A 20,000-nucleotide genomic window follows, 5' to 3' on the forward strand; every position below is an offset into this window, starting at 1 on the left:
CACTCGTACGATAAAGCATCGAGTTCGGGGTAGGTTGGTAATTGGAGCTCCGTTGAGTTCTTCATGCTGCATGATATTTCACTCCTTGAGTATTTCTTAATATAACAAGATAACAAGACATGGGAGACACGACCGAAAGGATCACTGAAACATGAGGTCAGCTGTTCGTAGTGTGGAATCAGTAGCGGAAACTAGAGCAATTAGGATACTATGTCGCGGGGAAACTATGTAGAGATCATAATGTCCGTGCACCGTGTGTGTGTGTGTGTGCGCGCGCATATACAAATATATATATAAATAAACACAAATATACATATATACTTAAACACATGCACACCGCTCTCCATTTCCCTCTTCCCCCGCAGGTACGTCCATGATATACATGGGCCTCGAGAAAACCAGTTCTGGCCTTATGTTCATCGATGGCACGTCCTTTGACGACGCAGAGATTTCAGACGCACCACGTCTCGTGAACGATGGCATTAGTCATTATGCCTTCAGTATCTACAACAGGAATTTGGATGACGGTACTGGAATTCCTGCGCTGCAGTTCTTGTGCCAGGCAAACCCACTGGGTGTCGAGTGGTAGAGGGAGGAAGGAAGAGAGGGAGAAGGCAGGTTTTGTGTGAGCACTTGTATTTATTCAGTGTTTTGTATTCATTCTGTTCTTAGCCAGTTAACTGCATATCTTAAAAAAAAAAAAAAAAAAAAAGATAACCTTCCAGAATGTGACCATTTGCTCCCATCTTTTCTTGTTATCGTTTTCTTAGGTAGGCCTGTCGTGTCTTCGCAATAAGATAATGAGTTATTTAATAGGATGAAAAGGTATCAAATGGAATGGAATGATAGCAGTAACTACATTTCCAGTTTCTTCATTAACAGAAATCATCTATTCTTCAACACAATGCCCCTTACATATAACGGTTAACAGCAAGTTACCACCCCAAGGCAAGATTTCAAACCTTTTAATATTTACCGTTTTTCTTATACTACACAGTAAACCCTCTTCCTGTGAACAACCTAAAATCACAAGATGTTTTTTGTAGCTTACAAATCAGAAGCACACATAGGCCAAATGTGATATAAGGTACGAAAGGTATTTATTGAAAAGTATTGATATTCCTTACTTGCAATTCTTTCAGTGTTCTAAATGTCGGTCATGAAGTATTTCGCTCTATAAAAACAATCTTTACCATGTAACATTTGCCCCGTAGTTGTTCTTATGATTCTTGGGATACTCGTGTACGTCTTTGCCCACTGCTTCGCGAGCACATTAATGAATAAACACAAAGAAAAACAATTGATAAAATATACATCCGGGCAGATGACGAGAGTGGTCTGTCCCTTCATATTTGTTGCCAGGCCGACGCCAAGAGAAATGCTGTCATTTTCTAAAGAATTACCAAAACATTTCTTAACTTTCTATATTCACTGTCCTAAGGTTGACCTTATATCACCTAGAAGAGCAACTTTTCGCCTTCCGATTTTGATTTTTTTTTCATATATGTATGTCATGTGTGTGTGTGTGTGTGTGTGTGTGTGTGTGTGTGTGTGTGTGTGTGTGTGTGTGTGTGTGTGTGTGTGTGTGTGTGTGTGTGTGTGTGTGTGCACGGTAACGTGTACACAAAGAAAAGGAAAACACTACGATAAGAAATCAAATTTCACTTCTTAGTGTGGTTGTTTCTTTTACACACACACACACACACACATACATACGGGAATAATGAGTATTTACAGAACCCAGTATGCTTATCTGCTTCCTTTCATGGACTAAAGTGGTAATTCCCAATATTTCCAATTTTGTGATAAAGCTTAGTTCAGCATGTGATTATTACCGTTGCACTGTCAGTCTCTGCCACCTTTTTTATTCAGTTATTCTATGTTAGTAAAGAACAAAATGGTGCATGATGGTAACAGTATCATTGATATATGATACGGTCATCTATAAAAGCAATACTAATATTTCGCACTATTTTTTCCTGTTCTGAATATCATCTTCAGGTATGAAATATCAGAATATTTTTGCAATATGCTGTTATGTCGATCGCAGAGGGAAAAGTCTGATTAAAAGTTCGATGCTTTTTCATGGCTCGATATCTATTTATGTTTCCCATCGATATTATCCGTAGGTACTACAAGGCATTAAAAAAAAGAGAACAAATTTGAAATTAAAATAACCTCCGGCATTTATTTCAGGGTCCATAGGTTTGGAATTTGTCCATCAACTCTCATTGTAAAACTGACGCCCCAAGTTTTAATCACATGAGCTATAAAGCCTATATAAAATGTTCATTGTATTTATTCCACATGCTAGATATATATTTTTTCCCCTTTAATGTAATATTGCAATAGATGTGTTGGTATTTTCAAGTATTAACATTTCCGGGGAGCATTCATTACCCAAATAGAGTACGAAATTTCCGGGATTTCAGAAATCCCAAAATGTTTACTGGGATTTCCGGATTTCCATACAGATTTGTCAGGATTACCGGATTTTGAGGGATTTTCTGGGGATTTCCAAAGATTTCAAGGGCGTTCAAAACCATTAAACCATCCTAACTGTTTTAAAAACTAAGCTGTTATCAGTTGTTACCTTACAGATGCCACATGAAATGCACTACTTTAGCATAAAACATGCCACTGCTCAAGGGGTTCCTGCAACCCTCTAAACAAAAAATTTCGATTTTTCGTTTTCGTCATGATCTGATGGATTAACCTCTGGATTAACTATTTGTCTCGTTTATACCAACTCACTTCCAGAAACAGCCAAATTTACTTGGGAATTTGAGTATTTAAAGGAGCGCAATCCTGAATCTGAAAATTTGTGGGAATAGACATTAGGGATTAAAATTAATTCACTTGACCTTGCAGCTACAATCATAACATCCTGTGCTGTTATTTTATTGATAAGATGTTTTATCAAGACCTCGCTTAAGCCTTAATGTTTGACTTATGCGAAATCGCTTCTCCGACATTTTTTTCTTTCTGATAAAAGACTGTTTTCCCCCAAAAAAAGGAATCCGTAGTACTGTTAAGGTACTAAAAAATCTCTTAGTACCGAGCAGGCCAATCATAAAGAACATAACTACGAGACCGTATCAGCGACAGTTGATAAATCTACTTTTCCGATTATTAAAAAGATTGAAAGTTAAAAAGGTTATTGTAGATATTAATAGTTAAAATGGCATTATTTTAAAACGTTTTATCAAAAGTTCGTGACACGGTCTTGCACGAGGCGGCCTCAGCATAACAATGTCCTTCAACTGTGTTCGTCGAAATCTGTAACACTTTTTTGCTGATTTTAAAGAATTCTTAAGTACCATCACTAAGATTTTGTAAAAGAGTGCTGCGGATGGAACATTTGCGAGATTTTGGGATTCTTGGAATTTCTTGTTTAAAGAATTTCTTGAGGATTCCCAGATTTTTTTCGGATTTCCAGGTAGTGTGTATGGGATTTCCATAGTGAAATGCCCCCCGAAATTGTATTTGTGAATAAGCGCAATGGTGTGTCCTGATTTATTGGTTGTATCAAATATAGGCTCAAATTGGATTACTATTTTAATTTCCTTTTCCATAAGATTTTTCTAGAATGCAAACTGATATGATATATCTTCCTCTTCTTTTTGAATGATGGAGAGAAAGAGAATCTGAAAACAAGAGATGGGCGAGATTACCTTGAAAATGAGAAATAAGGAAAATAGAGAGGAGAATAAAAAAGAGTGAAAATGAAAGGGGGAAGGGAATGATGGGATTAATATTAAGCATAAAGCTCATGTTAAGCAAGGCCAAGCGAATGTGGGCATATGGTCCTGATGTAATGCTCAACAATGATATTGCATCATACACACCATATCCAGCATCGTCAGTGCATCATAAGCGTCTCCAAACTGATACAGTATACCATACGCCTCTATCGATGGCAGTTCACCATTCGCATATCCTGCGATGGCTGTGAACCATTCAATCATGATGATATATAAACGGTTTTAATACAGTGTATCAGATACGCTGCATAATCAGTAGAGAATTATTTAGCTTTATTCGCTTATTTATTATCTATTTTTTATTATTACACCGTTTGTTAAATTCGTCACATCGCAATGTATCACTACAATACCGTTGCTGACAGATGCCTTTTACTCTATGCTACTCACGTATGTAAAAACTATGTTGCAGAAACTCTTGCACACAAACCCCATACCCTACAAACTTGGTTCCAACAACAGGGCATGTAAGGTACCAATTCAATTTCAAAAGGCATAATTTTGTAAAATGTTATTTTGAGTGAAGACACAAACAGACTGAATTAATTTTGTAAATAACATTGCACGCTCAAAAAGTGGTAGCATCGTTTGACCGACCCGCATAAGGAAAGGATAGTATGTTATGTGTACTTGTCGTTGAATTTTATCATTTTTTGTATCATGTGCTATATTGATCATCTGATTTTGTTATAATATTGAATTCAAGTTACCATTACCACGTAAAGGCATATAGCGCCTCGTTCTACAAACAACTATGTACGGAATGTACTAAACCGTTCATTTAACATACTAATTACAGAAAAAGATACATTTCGATACATACCTTCATACCTCGTTTTTCTTTATCTTTTGGCGAGGAACATATACTGTACCGTCCCGCTCCAACCCTCTGTACTCAGGCCATGTTGGTAAACACCCAACTACATATAGAGTGGATTAGTCCCTGTCATGGTTGGAGATAAAGCATATATTTGATTTTTCTTTAGAGGAGATGCATTAGACTACTCCCCCTCTTACACTTTCTTTATAATCTATATACTCTGCGCTCTCGTGATATCCTTGAACTTGAAAGTGTAATTGGACTTCTAAGTATATTTTTAAGCTTAAAGAAAATGGAGCTTTTAAACACAAACGGATTAATATGTCAGATAATAGCGAGGGTCGTGAACATAAATTTAAAAATTCACATATGCACACATTTTCTCTGTCTCTCCCTTTCTCTTGGTCTGTTTCTCTCTGTTTCTCACTCTCTCTCTCTCGCTTCCTCTCCCCATCCCCCTCCCTCCCTCTTTTTCTCCCAGTCTCTCTCTCCCTCTCCCTTTCTCTTTCTCCCTCTCCCTTCCTTCTCTCTCTCTGTCTCTCTCTTTCCCACTTTCTCTTTCTTTTTTCTTTCTCTCTCTCTCCCTTTCTATTTTTCCTCTCTCTTCCTTCCCATCTTTCTTTTTTTCTCTCTCTCTCTCCCTTCCCATCTCTCTCACACACATACACACACACACATCAGCTCGCACGCCAAAGGAAGTCTTCACCTCAGAGCCAAAGGAAGAGGCAGCAGATGTCACCGGGTTTGGCTCAGACTTATCTTGTGAAATGCGTCGTTAGGCCTCCTCTAATTACCGTTTGCATTTTATCTTTTTACTTTACATTTCCAATATATAGGAATTTGAGTGTCATTTTCTCTTTCCATTTTTAGTTTTTTTTTTTCGTTTTCTTTAATTTGGACATCATTTAAGCTCATGACTTTATTTGTATCATTTAGATTTCCTTGTATCATATTTTTCCTTTCACTTTTTTTTTCTGAAGTATCCCTGGCAATGATCGTATGCGTTTTCTTTTTTAAACTCGAACTCTTTACCCTGTGCGTTTTCTTTCTGTGCCATGATAATGCATTTTTTTTCATTACATGTTATTTTTCCTTTTCCTGGAATCTCTTCACTATTCCCCTTCAACTTTATTTTTCTTTTTTTTATTATTGCGTAAATGTATATATTCCTTTTTATCATTTAAGGAAAATGTGTACCTTTTTCATAGTCGATTTATTCTCACTCAGTCCACGCTGTCCCCCTCCTCCCCCTTTCCTCTTCCCTGTCCTATACCCTCTTTCTTCCATCCCCCCCCCTCCCCTTCCCATCTCTTATTTCCTCTTCTATTTCTGTTAATCCGTTTTCCCTCTTTCTCTCTCCTTTCCCCCCTCCCTACCTCCCCCACCCCCCCACCCCCCTCCCCTTCCCCTTATCCACTTCTTCCTCCTTCTCCCGCCCTCCCACGCTACACCCACACTCCACCTGATTCACAAAATTGTTTTAAAATCATCCACGTCAACCACACGTGTATTTACTCTCGCACTAACTTCCTCCTCCCACACCCACCTGGCGCTCTGCTTCTGTCTAATTTTGTCTGTCTGTCACAAGCACACACACACACTCACACACAAACACACGCACACATACGCACGCACACACGCACAGGCGCACACACGCACAGGCAAACGCACACTCAGGCACACGCACACGCACACACACACACACACACACACAGACACACATATATATATGCATTTATGTATATATGTGTGTGTGTGTGTGTGTGTTTACTTAGACTGGTATGACAACACAGAGAAAAGAATGCTGCAGCGATGGCTGTGTTTTCAATAAAAAAAAACATAGATCAAAGTTAATTTGAAATTCCAATTAAAGTGAAAAGAAAAACGTGGGTTTTCACAAGCCTTCTGCACGTGACGAAGACATAAGTTGCAAACGGAAATAGCAACTGAACGCACGTAATAAAAATAACTTTTTGAACGCAACGAGACAAATGAAAATCGCATTGCACAACATTTTCTACATTTTTAAAAAGTAAATCACTGTACCTTAATTTTATACCTTGACAATTTAACATGCTATAGTTTTGTTCTTTGATTTTTTTATTGTTTTAATGGCTTGTCTGACATTGAAAGATCTTGTGGGTTACAGATTTCGGAGAATTTCTGTTTTTGGGTTAATTCTAATGAATTGGTCATCTGCATAATAGTATTTGATTTATACTGAAATTTGAACATGCGGCTCTTTTCAGTCCGCTCTCTCTCTCTCTCTCTCTCTCCCCATCTCCCTTCACTTCCTTCATCTCTCCTCGACTCCGTCCCACTCGCCCTCCCTTTCTCACTACCTCCCTATCTCTGTCTCCTCTCTCCTTATCCTTCTACCTCTACCCCCTCCCCCTCCTTCTTTCCGTCTTTCCCTCCGTTCTTTCTCCCTCTCATCACACGCCCTCCCTCCCTCCTTCCTTCCCCGCTCCCACCCTCTCTCCTTCCTCTCCTCAGCCTCCTCCCTCCTCCCTTCCCTTCTCCCTCCCCTTCGTTCCTCCGTCCTTTCACCCCTCCCTCCCTCCTCCCTCCTAACCCTTCCTTCCTCCCTCCCAATCCTTCCTTCCTCCCTTCTGCCTCCCTCACCCCCTCTCCCTCCCTCCCTCATCCCCTCTCCCTCTTTTTTTCCCTTCCTCCTTCACCACCTCTCCCTCTCCCTCTCTCTCTATCTCCACGTGAGCGTCTTAAGGCCTTTATCCGAGAGGCTTCAAGACAAGCTCTTTCTCTTCCCCTCTGTCTCGACTCCCGCGCCCCCACATCGCCCTCTTGGCCTAGTGCTCTAGTCCAGTCACACCTTTATATAAATACACGCTTACAGATCTTCTTATAAATACTTTACATATCGGTTTATCGCGCCCAATCACCCGTTTTTTCCGCACTTGGCGCCGAAGGGCTAAATCGAGTCGCCATATTTGATAACAAAGTGGGGTCTCGTTATGAATCTCAGCTGACATAGTGACCTGATTTCAGGGTGTGGCAGGGTTGCTGACGCGTATGTAGACGTATGTGCAGCACGCGCGTGCGCGCACGCACGCACACACACAGAAAATACACGTAAATAAGTGCACACAAATCTACACATACATAACCATATATTAGTATGTACACATACAAGTATACACGCTCCGCACTGCTTCCATCCCCTCCGATATAACGGAAACCGCCATACCCTCCGATATGACGACCCATCATACCCTCTGATATAACGAATCCATCATACCCTCCGATACAACGGAAACCGCCATACCCTCCGATGTAACGAACCCATTATACCCCCCATATAACAAACCCGTCATACCAGCCGTTCTAACGAACCCGTCATACTCCCGCCATAATTAACCCGTCATACCCTCCGATATAACAAGTCATACCGCCCCGACATAAAAAAAAAACAAAAAAAAAACCGTCATACCCCTAATATAACAAACCCGTCATACCCTCCGATATAATGAACCCGTCATACCCCCGATATAACGAACCCGTCATACCCCCACGATATAACGAACCCATCATGTCCCCGATATAACGAACCAGTCATAACCCTCTCCCCCCCCCCCCCCCGATATAACAAACCCGTCATACCTCCCGATATAACGAACCCATCATACCCCCGATATAACGAACCCATCATACCCCCCGATATAACACACCAGTCATAACCCCCCTCCCCCCATGTAACGAACCCATCACCCCCCCCCCCCCATTAGATATAACAAACCCGTCACACCCCCGATATAACGAAAGAGTCATGGGACAGCCAACCAACGACCCACACAAGTCTTCTCTCGCCCCGGCTCGGCTGCTCTCTGCCACGACCCGCCTCGAAATAGCCGATTCCGCGGAAAATAGCTAGCTAGTACAATCTTGATCGTCGCTGTACGTCTGGCCAGCTGGCTAGTAGTAGCGCGTGGGGCGGGGCGGCGGGGCTTGAAAAAAAAGGAAGAAAAAAGTAAAAGGTTTTGGTTGTTTGCGGGGAGGAGGAGACAGGTGCAGGGAAAACTTTTCTTTTTCTCTTTCTTTCGCTCATTTCCTTTCAGTGTGTCTGTTTGTGATATATATGTGTGTGTGTGTGTGTATGTGTGTGTGTGTGTGTGTGTGTGTGTGTGTGTGTGTGTGTGTGTGTGTGTGTGTACTAATATATACATATATATAGATAGATAAACAGAGATAGAGATAGGTGGAAGGAGGAGGAAGACGAAGACGAAAAAGAAGAGTGAGAAGAGTAGCGAGAGGGAGGAAAAGGAGGAGAGAGAACTACAACAACAACAACGGCGAGGAGGAGAATTAGGAGGAAGGGGAGAAAAGGGGGAGTAGGAAGAAGGATGGTAAATGAGAAATAAGAGCGAAAAGAGGGGAAGGAGGCAGGAGGGGAAGAGAGCGTGGGAGAAGAGCGGAAGAGGGGGAGGAGCAGGAGGAAGGAGGGGAGGAGAGAAAGGGAGAGGAGAGAAAAAGCGCGGGGGGGGGGGGGGGAGAATCGAAAGAGGCGGAGGAAAGGAAGGGAGAAGAGCGAAAGAGGGAGAGGAGGAAGGAAGGGAGAGAAGCGAAAGAGGGGGAGGAAAGGGAGAGGAGGAGGAGGAGGAAACGCACGGGAAAGCCTCATGGGAAGAGCCAACCGCTGCCAAGGAAAGGGTATGTCGGTAGTTCAGTGTTCGCCCGACCGCTGAGCAGCCGACACCCTACCATCACCTGCGAGGGACTTAGTCGCTGACGGAGGGTTGTGAGGAACGGTTGTGAGGAAGGGTTGTAGTACGAGGGGAGGCGAGCTCTCTTTCTCTCTCTCACTTTCTCACTCTCTCTCGTCAAGACTCGAGGAGTGTACGGAGTTTTATCTGAGTTTGTGTGATACAATTTATATATCGGCTCTTCGGTTCGCTATCTGAGATACTCACGGTAAGATATATAACGTGAAGTAAACACGTTTTCTTCCCTTCTCTGTCTGATCTATAAAGTGAACTAGGCCTCTTTTCCCCTTTCTTTCTACGCTATAGAGAAATCGAAGTTTTTTTCACCTTTCCTCTACTCTTATAAGATATTACAAGACTCTCTATTTCGTGAATTAATGTAAGACTTTTTTCCCCTCTTCCTCTTTACTCTATAAAGTGAAATAAGACTTTTTTTTACACCTCTTTCTTTCATTTACTTTATATCTCTAAATGATAACTATCTCTATTTCCTTCTGTGATGTGATCTTGTGAACCGGACCGACCTTTTTCAATATATATATATATATATATATATATATATATATATATATATACACACACACACACACACACACACATATATATATATATGTGTGTGTGTGTGTGTGTGTGTGTCTGTGTGTGTGTGTGTGTGTGTATGTATATATATATTATATATATATATTATATTATATATATATATATATATATATATATATGTATATATATGTATATATATATGTGTATATATATGTATATATATATGTATATATGTATATATATATATATATTTATATATATATATATATATATATATATATATATATATATATATATATATATATATATATATGTATATATATATGTAAATATATATATATGTGCATATATATATGTACATATATATATGTACATATATATATATATATATATATATATATATATATATATATATATATGTATACATATGTATATATATGTATATATATATTATATATATTATATATATACTATATATATATATTATATATATATGTGTGTATATATATAATATATATATTCTCTTTTTTTACAAATTGGTTACTATGAATATTAGAAAGGAGTGTATATACTCGTTCTGTTTATTTATTGGTGATGATTAATAATGATGAAAATATTGATGCTGATGACGATGATATTAATATCATTTTCATTATTTCTATTGCCATTGTTATTATCATTGTTATCATTACTACTATTATCATTACAATTATTGTGGTAATTGTTTTTATTCCTATCATGAGCTTTACCTTAATTGTTATCATTTTTACTATTATTTCATAGTTATCATTATTACTATTATTATTACTACCATTATCATTATTATTTCTAATGTCACCATTATTGTTGTTAGTATCAGTATCATTATCATCCTCACCATTATTTCAATACCTTTATCAACATTGCTATTGCTATAGTTAACGTATTACCATTATCATTACTTTTCTTATGAAAATTATTGCTGTTGTTACTATTATCATTAGTTTTCCATAAGTATTACCATTACCATTGTTATTACTATTACTATTTAATATTATTATGCTCATGATCCTCATTATTATTATTAGTGTCATGATCACCATCATTATGCCTATCGTTATTATCATTATTACTGTAATGATAATAATAATGAAATAATGATAGTCGTAAACAATCATTATAATTGTTGCTACATTATCATTATTGTTATCATAATCATTATAATCAATTATCATTATTGTCATTACTGCTACTACTACTATCATCCTTATCATTATCATGATGGCGACCACCAGTGAAACTTTTTATTATTATTTTACATACTGCAAGTTTCTTTTTTTCTTCTTAAAGGATCTTTAAATCACTCTCTAATAAGCAATAATCAACTCAAAACTACTGTTCTTTTCGTAATAAAAGGAGGAGCAATTAGATAAATCAGAGATATAATACCATTTACTTAATCGAAAAATAAAATCCGTTTATTCATTAGATTATTATTTGCAAGTCATCAGGATAAAGGACAGATTCGTAACCATAGCAACGTCAATTTCATATCTTTACATCTGTCTGATCTGTGCGTGTGTGTTTGTGTGTAAATACATACACACACACACATGTACATATACATACATACATACATACACACACAGACACACACACACACACACACACATATATATATATATATGTATGTATGTATGTATATATATACATATATATACATATATATATGCATATATATACATATATATACATATATATATACATATATATATATATATAATACATATATATACATATATATATATATATATATATATATATATATATATATATATATAAGTATATCTGTGTCTGTGTGTTTGTGTGCGTGTATGTGCGTATTTCTGGAAAAGAGTGGGAGGGAGGGAGGGAGGGAGAGAGGGAGAGAGATTGACAGGGGGAGACATGGATCGGGCTGGGTAGGGTTGAGAAAGTTAGAGAGAGGTAGGGAGAGGGGTAAATAAGGGGAAAGAAGAGTCAGGGAAAGGGGTGGTGAGCAAAATGGTTAAGGTCCGGTTATGGTAGGTGCGACCAGAATAACTTGGGTCAGACTCAGATCCTCTTCACCCCCTCCCCCTTCTCCCCTTCCTGCCCCCCCCCCCCCTCTAACATCTCTTTCACCTCTATTTGCCCTCGTCTACTTTCTGCCTTCTCTTGTTTTCCTTCTTTGATTTGCTTATATTTCCAGTGACGATCCCATGTTTGCCTGTCTCTTTTTTTCCCGTCTTTCTTATCAATTTGTCTGTTCTCTCATTCCTTTCGTCTCTCGCATTTTCTCTCTTTTCGTATCCGTCCGCCTTTTCCCCTTCCCTCCGTTGACTCATCTTTCCTCCCTTCTCCCCCCCCCCAACTTTTCACCTCACTTGTCACATGGGGATGGCGACAGATGTATATATAGACATATGGGAAAGGATATACCATGTGTCGATACACATACATATGCATATATGTGTATATATATGTGTGTATATATGTGTGTGTGTGTGTGTGTATATATGTGTGTGTGTGTATATGTGTGTGTGTGTATATGTGTGTGTGTGTGTGTATGTGTGTGTGTGTGTGTACATATATGTATGTATGAATGTATGTGTATGTATATAGGTATGTGCGTGAATATATATATATATACATATATATATACACACATGTATATATGTATTTATGTAGGTGTTTCTGTGAGCGTGTATGCGTTCTGTGATATCCGTGCGTGTGCATCATTTCCCCGACTTTCATTTCTGTGTTCTTCACGTGTGACTGTACGCTTGTATATTGTATATGTACAGTATATATATATATATATATATATATATATATATATATATATATATATATATATATACATACATGCGATGCAAACATCAAAGGAGCTTTCCTCTCGTTAGGAAGTGACAGCCTTACATGCGCTCCCTCCCGTATCGTAAGGAGGTTTAGTTCTGCATTCTCTGAGTGTTGTCAGTTCGGCAATGTCAGTTTCATATCCCTCATACGTTATTTGGAAACGATGCATCCATATGTTATTTTCTTATATAATTATTTTCCTTATAAAAGCCATAGTTCACTTCAAAGAGAAATACGCGTTGTTTGACACTCTCACAGAACTCCTTATCTTTGTTTTCAATATCCAATTCTCGCTGGAGAGACACATTCACTGTAAAATCTGGCATAAAAGTTGACGGAAGTGCGAAGTGTCTCTCTCCTCTTTGCAAGGTATCAAAATTGGCATGGCTCTTCAAGAGACGTGAGGTTCCTGCCAGCATGACCAGGTGTTCAGCTGTGACTGACGACTTAGTTTGGTGCCATTCATTTCGTGCTACCTGAATTTTCAACGTATTTCTGGCATTCATAATGTCATACAATTTAAGACTGTGAGACGAACACCGGAGGAAAATAATGTGAAAGGAAAGGGAATTTTCAAATTTATCCAGACTACAAGAAAACCCTTTGATTTTCCCAGACACAGTGTCACATTATCAACATACGAAGGGAAAGATATTAGTATGAATAATGTAACAGCAGTAGTTGTAGTGGTGGCTATCATAAAGTGAATAATAGTAATGAAGCAATAGGAAAACAATAACAGGAAATATAGCTGACAAAAATCATCTTCACTATAACAAAACCAATACCAATGATGAAAATAACGAAAGTAATAGTCCAGGGTTTCAAGAAGTAATTTCGCGCGAGACGAAGCGACCGCGCGCATGGTCGAAGGAGTTCACACTAAAGAGAGATTATAGCTTTTACACTCGCACGGAAAGTCTCTACCCCACTGACCCGGCGACAGATATCGAGCAAACAAAGGAAGAGATCTGGCATACGGCGCAAATAGGTTATCGGGTCTGGTTGTGGCTATGATGTATGTTTGTAGCACTCAGAGGCTCATGTCTCATGGTTTGTTGCTGTTGGAGGTTACGGAGTGGTTAGAAATAAAGCCAGAATCAGATTTGATTGAAAGTGCCTCAGTAAAATACGGGAATTCGAAAATACGTTTAATCTTCGTTGGAAAAGGGGAGCAGTTAGTACGGGGAGTAAGAGATCAAACGACGAAAGGGTAATCCTAAAAATAAAACTGTAAAGAGACCGGTGTAAACTCGAGTGACAAAGAGATCAACATGCATGTAGTTACTCGAACACATAAGGAAACAGACGCACGGAAAATTCAGAAAACAAACTCTTTATTCCCGTTGGTTAACCCCAATAGAAATAAAACAATTCAATATTAACGTTGCTTGTTTACTGTATGCTAGAACAAAAACATAGGCAAAATACTTAATACAATGATATATATAAACTATACCTTCTTACGTATTTATAGTTATTCCATAGAGAAAAAAATACAAAGGAAAAACATTAAAGAACAGCAAAAAGGGATATAAGTAACCAAGCAGAGCGAGCGAGCGATGCGCCTTGGTGACGGGACTTTTTTATAGGCCGTGAGAGGAGGTCCTCAGTCTGTGCCAAGACGACCGACCCGTGTGTCAGTGTCTTCGGTTCCGACTCGATGCGAAAGTCAAGGGCGGTTTCATTTCATAAACAAGATGGTGAAATCCAGATTGTTACTAGGCTTCTGAAATTATCCCTCTCCCTTGTTCCACCTGATCACTGGCCACATTTTCTTAACTACAGATTCCTATCGCATTCGGCTTTCCCTCACAATACCATGTCTCATTTCATTTCCCCCTTTTCCCCGCTGCTTTTTATATATCATTAGGTACACAACGTACGATATGTATATGTAGTATATATATGTGTGTATGTGTGTGTGTGTGTGTGTGTGTGTGTGTGTGTGTGTGTGTGTGTGTGTGTGTGTGTGTGTGTGTGTGTGTGTGTGTGTGTTGTATATGTATATACACAAACACAATTCAGCCACCATAGAATCTGTATCAACTAACCATCATTCCTTCAAATAACTACTTCACAGGGGATCTATACATACATGTATTGAAAGAAAAATAAATACAAACGCGGTACCGTTCACAACGAGGTGCCTCCATAACGGCCGTAAATAACACTGAGTCATCGATCTAAATATATATAGGTAGAACATCCGTAAGATTTTAGGGTATGATACATGCTGTCACACATGTTAATGCCTGACGTAGAGAGCTGTGGGCAAAGGAGGTATTGGGATCTCGAAATACTTACCCTGGGCTTTTAGTCTTTAAATTTTCCCAAATAAAGCATAAGGGGAGGTTAGTTTTACCCATCGGTTTTGATCAGTGAATTATGTTTGCATTTTTTTACTGTTTTCCTCAATTTTAGATCTATTCATAAAGCAATCGTGGATATTGATTATCTATTAGGTTAATACTAATGCTTTTCTTGCCATGATTGGTGTAATTGTTAACACCAGTTATTGCAATTATTATAATAACAGATTACCATGATAGCCATTCACATTATAATTGCTCTTGTCATTGTTATTACTATAGCTTTTATCATTGCTCTTTGATTATATTGTTAGAATAACTAAGTTGAAAATGGGTTTATCTATCGCCTGAAACTGATTTTTTTTTTTTTTTTTTTTTTTTTTTTGACTAATGAAATTGGATTGATCTCACGTCATCTAGAAGAGATGTCTTTCAGTGTTCAACCGGTTTACTTCTCTTCTAATTTGATCTTGTGGTCATGCTAAAGCTAGGATATGCGTGGGAACCTTTTTCTCGTGAATGATACTTGTTAGCGCTCACGTCATTGCCTTGCAAATATATCTTTCATTACGAATTTGAAAACAGCCGTATATATATTTATTGGTATTGCTGAACGAATCTGACTCTGAATGAAGTATATTGTTGTATTTCTATTGTAGGTTTTCCCCTCAACGACAGATCTTTTGACACTGTGAAAGGAAAAGATAATATGATCGAACATGTTAGTGGCGGTATTAAAAAAGGCAATAACATTTATTGAGAATTAAGCCTTTTACCAAAATCTTAATGCAGCAGGTATTGGGATAAAGAGTAATCTCTCCTTTAAGATGATAACCGACTAGGAAATCATATACAATTGACAATGCAAATATGATTAACTGATAAAAATATACCATCGATACACAGATAAATGCATTTATTGTAGGTTAAACTTGAGATGGAAACTTTCATTCGCGAAGATTATACATTTCCTTAATTGATTAGATGGGGGGGGGGGATAAATATAAGATTCCAATGAAGCAGATGATAAATAAGTTCGTCACTAATGTACTTAGTATTTTTGCACGGGTGTAGCGTTTATCAATGAAAACGACGTTTTATATTCGTTATCCAATTCCTGTAAGTAATTACAGTAATAATGATAAAGATAATGTTACTATTACTAGTAACTTAGGAAATGAAACCTAACACCGATTTTGGTGTGAACAAAACATTTTTCTAGAAAATTCCGTCGTGCTGCCACTCCCAACCCTCAGCCTGGTCTACAAAATCTTCGCCCAAGTGCCAGCAGGAGAGAACCCAGACCCAGGAACAGTTTTAACCACATCTTACCTTAAGCATTAACTCCAGACGATCCAGGTTGTGGGTCATTGGGAACTTTTAGGTCGTTCGTTGATGTGAATTGCGATCGTTATTCGTTGGAGAGCGGCCTCGACGAAGAACCGTTGGTGTACTAATGGCTTGTACTGGAGGGGAAACAGATACTGTGTAGGTAATTCCACACTGTTTTCTTCCTTTTGTTTTCGAGACCCTTTCTTAGGCATCACAAACCCACTGGTGTCTGTCTTTTGTGTGATGACACGGTGTCTTATAGTTTGGGGTTGGTACTTCCCCAGGCATTACAGTGTGATTTCACTGGCATAAAATACGGTATTATTGGAAAACGTCACCAAAGATTCGATTAAAACTACCTTGCAGCCTTGAAGATATTCAATTAATGATAATTTTTCATTAAATAAACTTGCCTCGCAAATGAGTAATATCGAAGGTATTTAATTATCAAAATAAATAAAAATAGTATTAAACGGAGGCGAGATTCACACGATGGCTGAGGGAATACTGACGGCGCATGTGCGGGGGTTTTCGTACCCGTTCTGTTCTTGATATTCCGTCGTTATTTCGGAGATATTTAGCGATGGAAAGGAAGTGGTTATCCTCACACCCTACACACTGCCTAGCCATGATGGAACTGATTTAAATTTTCTTCTAGTTTCAACTGCTCATGTCACGTGATGATCTATTTCAAATTTGATTGGTTCGATTTCGGTGGACGTCAGTGACTGGTCACGTGACGTTCACGCACGAATCTAATTGGCTTATTTGCTCTCTCTCTCTCTCTCTTGCATACACCACCTGCTACAAATCCGTCAAATTTTCCGTCGCTTTTCACGACCATTGCGAGAGAACTCATCTTTATCATTTTGTCGCGGCGCTGAAACGTAAAAGTTGCTGGGGCCCTGGAAACCGTGGATTTTAACTCTCTCTAATACCGTTATTATCACCGTTTCTGAAGAAAATGGCATCAAAGTAAGTTTTCATAGAATGATGTGTATTACTACTTGGTATGCTCAAAATCCTTAATTTTGGTGTTAATTTTCATTTCCAATAATATCATGTTGCCAATAATAGTAACAGTACTGCCGTCAATGGTAACGGTGATAATGATAATAAAAATACAAAAACAATTATTAATTATGATAATAATATGATAATAAGAATGGAGAAATGCTATTATATTATTAGCATGACAATATCAATAAAAAGAGTGATCCAACAGCAGTTAAACAATTAAATAATAGAAGCCCCACTTCCGTTGGCAGTATCTCACTTTTCTTTTTTTTTTGTTTTTTTTTTTTGAAATGCCGGTTTATTGGTTGACATGAGCAACATCGATCAAATTTCAAGCGAAACCAACAATTCGATATTATATATAGCATTTAATGTATACTTCGAGGAAAAAAATCAAATTCAAATGCTGGCACATTTTTGAAAGATTATGAACGATGTAATCAAAATAGTTTATTATAGATTGCACTTTTGATAACAGGTAGTTTCGTTTTGTATGAATGTATATTTTGTGTGTTATCACTACATATATGCTAAAGTAAAATGTTTTAAGTCTGAATGTGTGATACGATTCTTTATCAGTTCTTCCCCCGTTGCTCCTATTCTTTGCAGTTCCACTTTAGGTCCAAGTGTCCACCTCACTCTGTTTACCCTCGACCTTGCATCCTGTAATAGGTGTCCCCCAGGCTCATTTTTGCTTCTTTATCTTCTTTTCTTTCCATAAGCCCAAATCATCTTTGAAATAGAAATATTCAGAATCAAAACTGAAATTATGATAAGTCTGGGCTGATGGTGTAAGTCCGCAGTCGAGCTAAAATTACTTTGTAAAATAGAATGCAATTATATGTAATTTGTAAATGTAGAACTTGGATGTGGAACATCTGCCTTGTATATTTATTGATTCTTTACGAAAAATGTGTACTTCATGAAAGTATTGGCCAAAAAATTGCAAAATAGTGTACTCCAAATGATCTGTTACATCCCCACCACCAAAAAGAACTAGCTATGCCTCTGTTTAGAAGGGGACCGCAACTCATTTTTGTTTAAAAATGATAGAGTAGGCTGAAACGCCGATGGGGCCACCCTGTCAATGAAATTTATTGGATGGTATTACAGGACACACATCCACATATTTTCAGATTATCAGTCACTTGTCACGGTAGTCAAGTCATTACGCTCAATCAGTATTGCAGTAGTATGCGTGGGTTTGTAATGTGGGTGCGTGCAGTAATATATAATAAATACTGTTGTAAGGTAATATGCTTCATTAGTCAATGAAGTACGTATTACGATATACCAGTAAAAAAGATAATGGAACGTCAAGGTACGCAGTCATTTATATATATATACTCACAGTCATATTTGTGTCTTCTTTGTTTAACGTTACTATACACAATATTTTAAAAGAAATCGTCATTTAGAAAATTACCAGAATAATATTAATATTACTAAGAGCGGTGCGCTATCGTGTGAAGCGTTGCATGGATAGTTCGTCTATGTACTTCCCTCTGATATTGTGCAGATGGATAGTTCATAATCAGTTGCAATATTTAATAATGTTTTACTGATAGAACGTAATGGATTACTACGGTGAAAATTGATTGTAATTAGGATAGATTTTTGTGTGTTTTTTCTAATAATCTAAATCATAACCCTTTATCGCTGTAATTACATTACAGTTTTTTTTTAATCTGTTTACCAGCAAGGCCAGATCATTCTGTGCAGAAAAAATAAGATAAATCCTCTATGTTACATTGTGCCACTTTTCATTCGTGACAAGATTTTCCACAGCTGTCCTCTCTCACACAAAGGCAGATAGTGATGCTAAGGGATTTTTTTGACATTATATAATGTTCCACACTTAAATATAGTGAAACGTTTCATATAAATTCGGCACATTGTTTACTATATATGACAGGCAATGATGAAAAATAAGCTCATAAGAAACATATTTGAAGCATCTTTCTCTAGCAAATGTCATATTTATGGTGTTTCCTGTGTGTATAATACAATTATACAATACTGTTTATAGCAGTAATGCATTATGTAACAGAATGATGGTGTTTTAGATGTTATTTCTGGCGGTGTCACAATCAGGTGACGCAGTGCATTTTTCCTTTTGATGCCGTTCGGATGTTAATATGGAAGAGAGAGGGGGGAACGGGTAGGGAAGAGGAATGAAAAAGAGGTGGAGAGGGGGAGAGAGACACTCTCTCTCTCTTTCTTTCTTTCTTTCTGCCCCGTATCGCCAATAGAATATCCTTTGCACTATCAGAATTTTTCATTCTATTACGTAATGCGTTAGTGTTATAAAGAGTGTAAAGCTTATACTCTTTTAATATACTAAATATGATCAGCGCCTTCGGTATTCTCATCATCTGTGTCACTTTCATTTTCATTTTGAAAACAAAACGCGTTTCAGAACATAAAATAGGAAAGCACCAATAACTTTTGTATCTTAAATTCCACAAAACAAAATTACATCTATTTCCCGAACTGTAATCGGTATGTCAGTGTTTAAAAAGCGTAGATTTATGAAACAAAAAGAACGTGTTAAAGCATAGAGGAATAGGAGCAATACCCACACACTCATATATGTGTGTGCACTTTTTTGGATGTATTCTTCCTTTAATGCGTG

The 20,000-nt window shown here is 37.8% G+C and overlaps 3 protein-coding genes across 3 annotated transcripts in view; 2 read left to right on the forward strand and 1 right to left on the reverse strand.

Moving 5' to 3' along the window:
* The window catches only part of LOC138864069 (uncharacterized), a 7,472-nt gene extending 5,981 nt beyond the window's left edge, over positions 1 to 1,491 (forward strand). Inside the window, exon 4 of the mRNA XM_070130098.1 lies at positions 366 to 1,491. Within this exon, the coding sequence (XP_069986199.1) occupies positions 366 to 589 (224 nt within the window). The 3' untranslated portion in view covers positions 590 to 1,491. The remainder of the gene's footprint in view (positions 1 to 365) is intronic.
* LOC138864029 (D-beta-hydroxybutyrate dehydrogenase, mitochondrial-like) overlaps positions 1 to 16,402 on the reverse strand; it is a 50,340-nt gene extending 33,938 nt beyond the window's left edge. Inside the window, exon 1 of the mRNA XM_070129857.1 lies at positions 16,349 to 16,402. Within this exon, the coding sequence (XP_069985958.1) occupies positions 16,349 to 16,387 (39 nt within the window). The 5' untranslated portion in view covers positions 16,388 to 16,402. The remainder of the gene's footprint in view (positions 1 to 16,348) is intronic.
* Positions 9,263 to 20,000, forward strand: part of LOC113808323 (uncharacterized) — a 35,822-nt gene continuing 25,084 nt past the window's right edge. The window contains exon 1 of the mRNA XM_027359703.2: positions 9,263 to 9,513. The gene's annotated coding sequence lies outside the window, so the exon portion shown is untranslated. The remainder of the gene's footprint in view (positions 9,514 to 20,000) is intronic.

Source organism: Penaeus vannamei, chromosome 14 (assembly GCF_042767895.1).
Source record: "Penaeus vannamei isolate JL-2024 chromosome 14, ASM4276789v1, whole genome shotgun sequence".
Classification (NCBI taxonomy): Eukaryota; Metazoa; Arthropoda; class Malacostraca; order Decapoda; family Penaeidae; genus Penaeus; species Penaeus vannamei.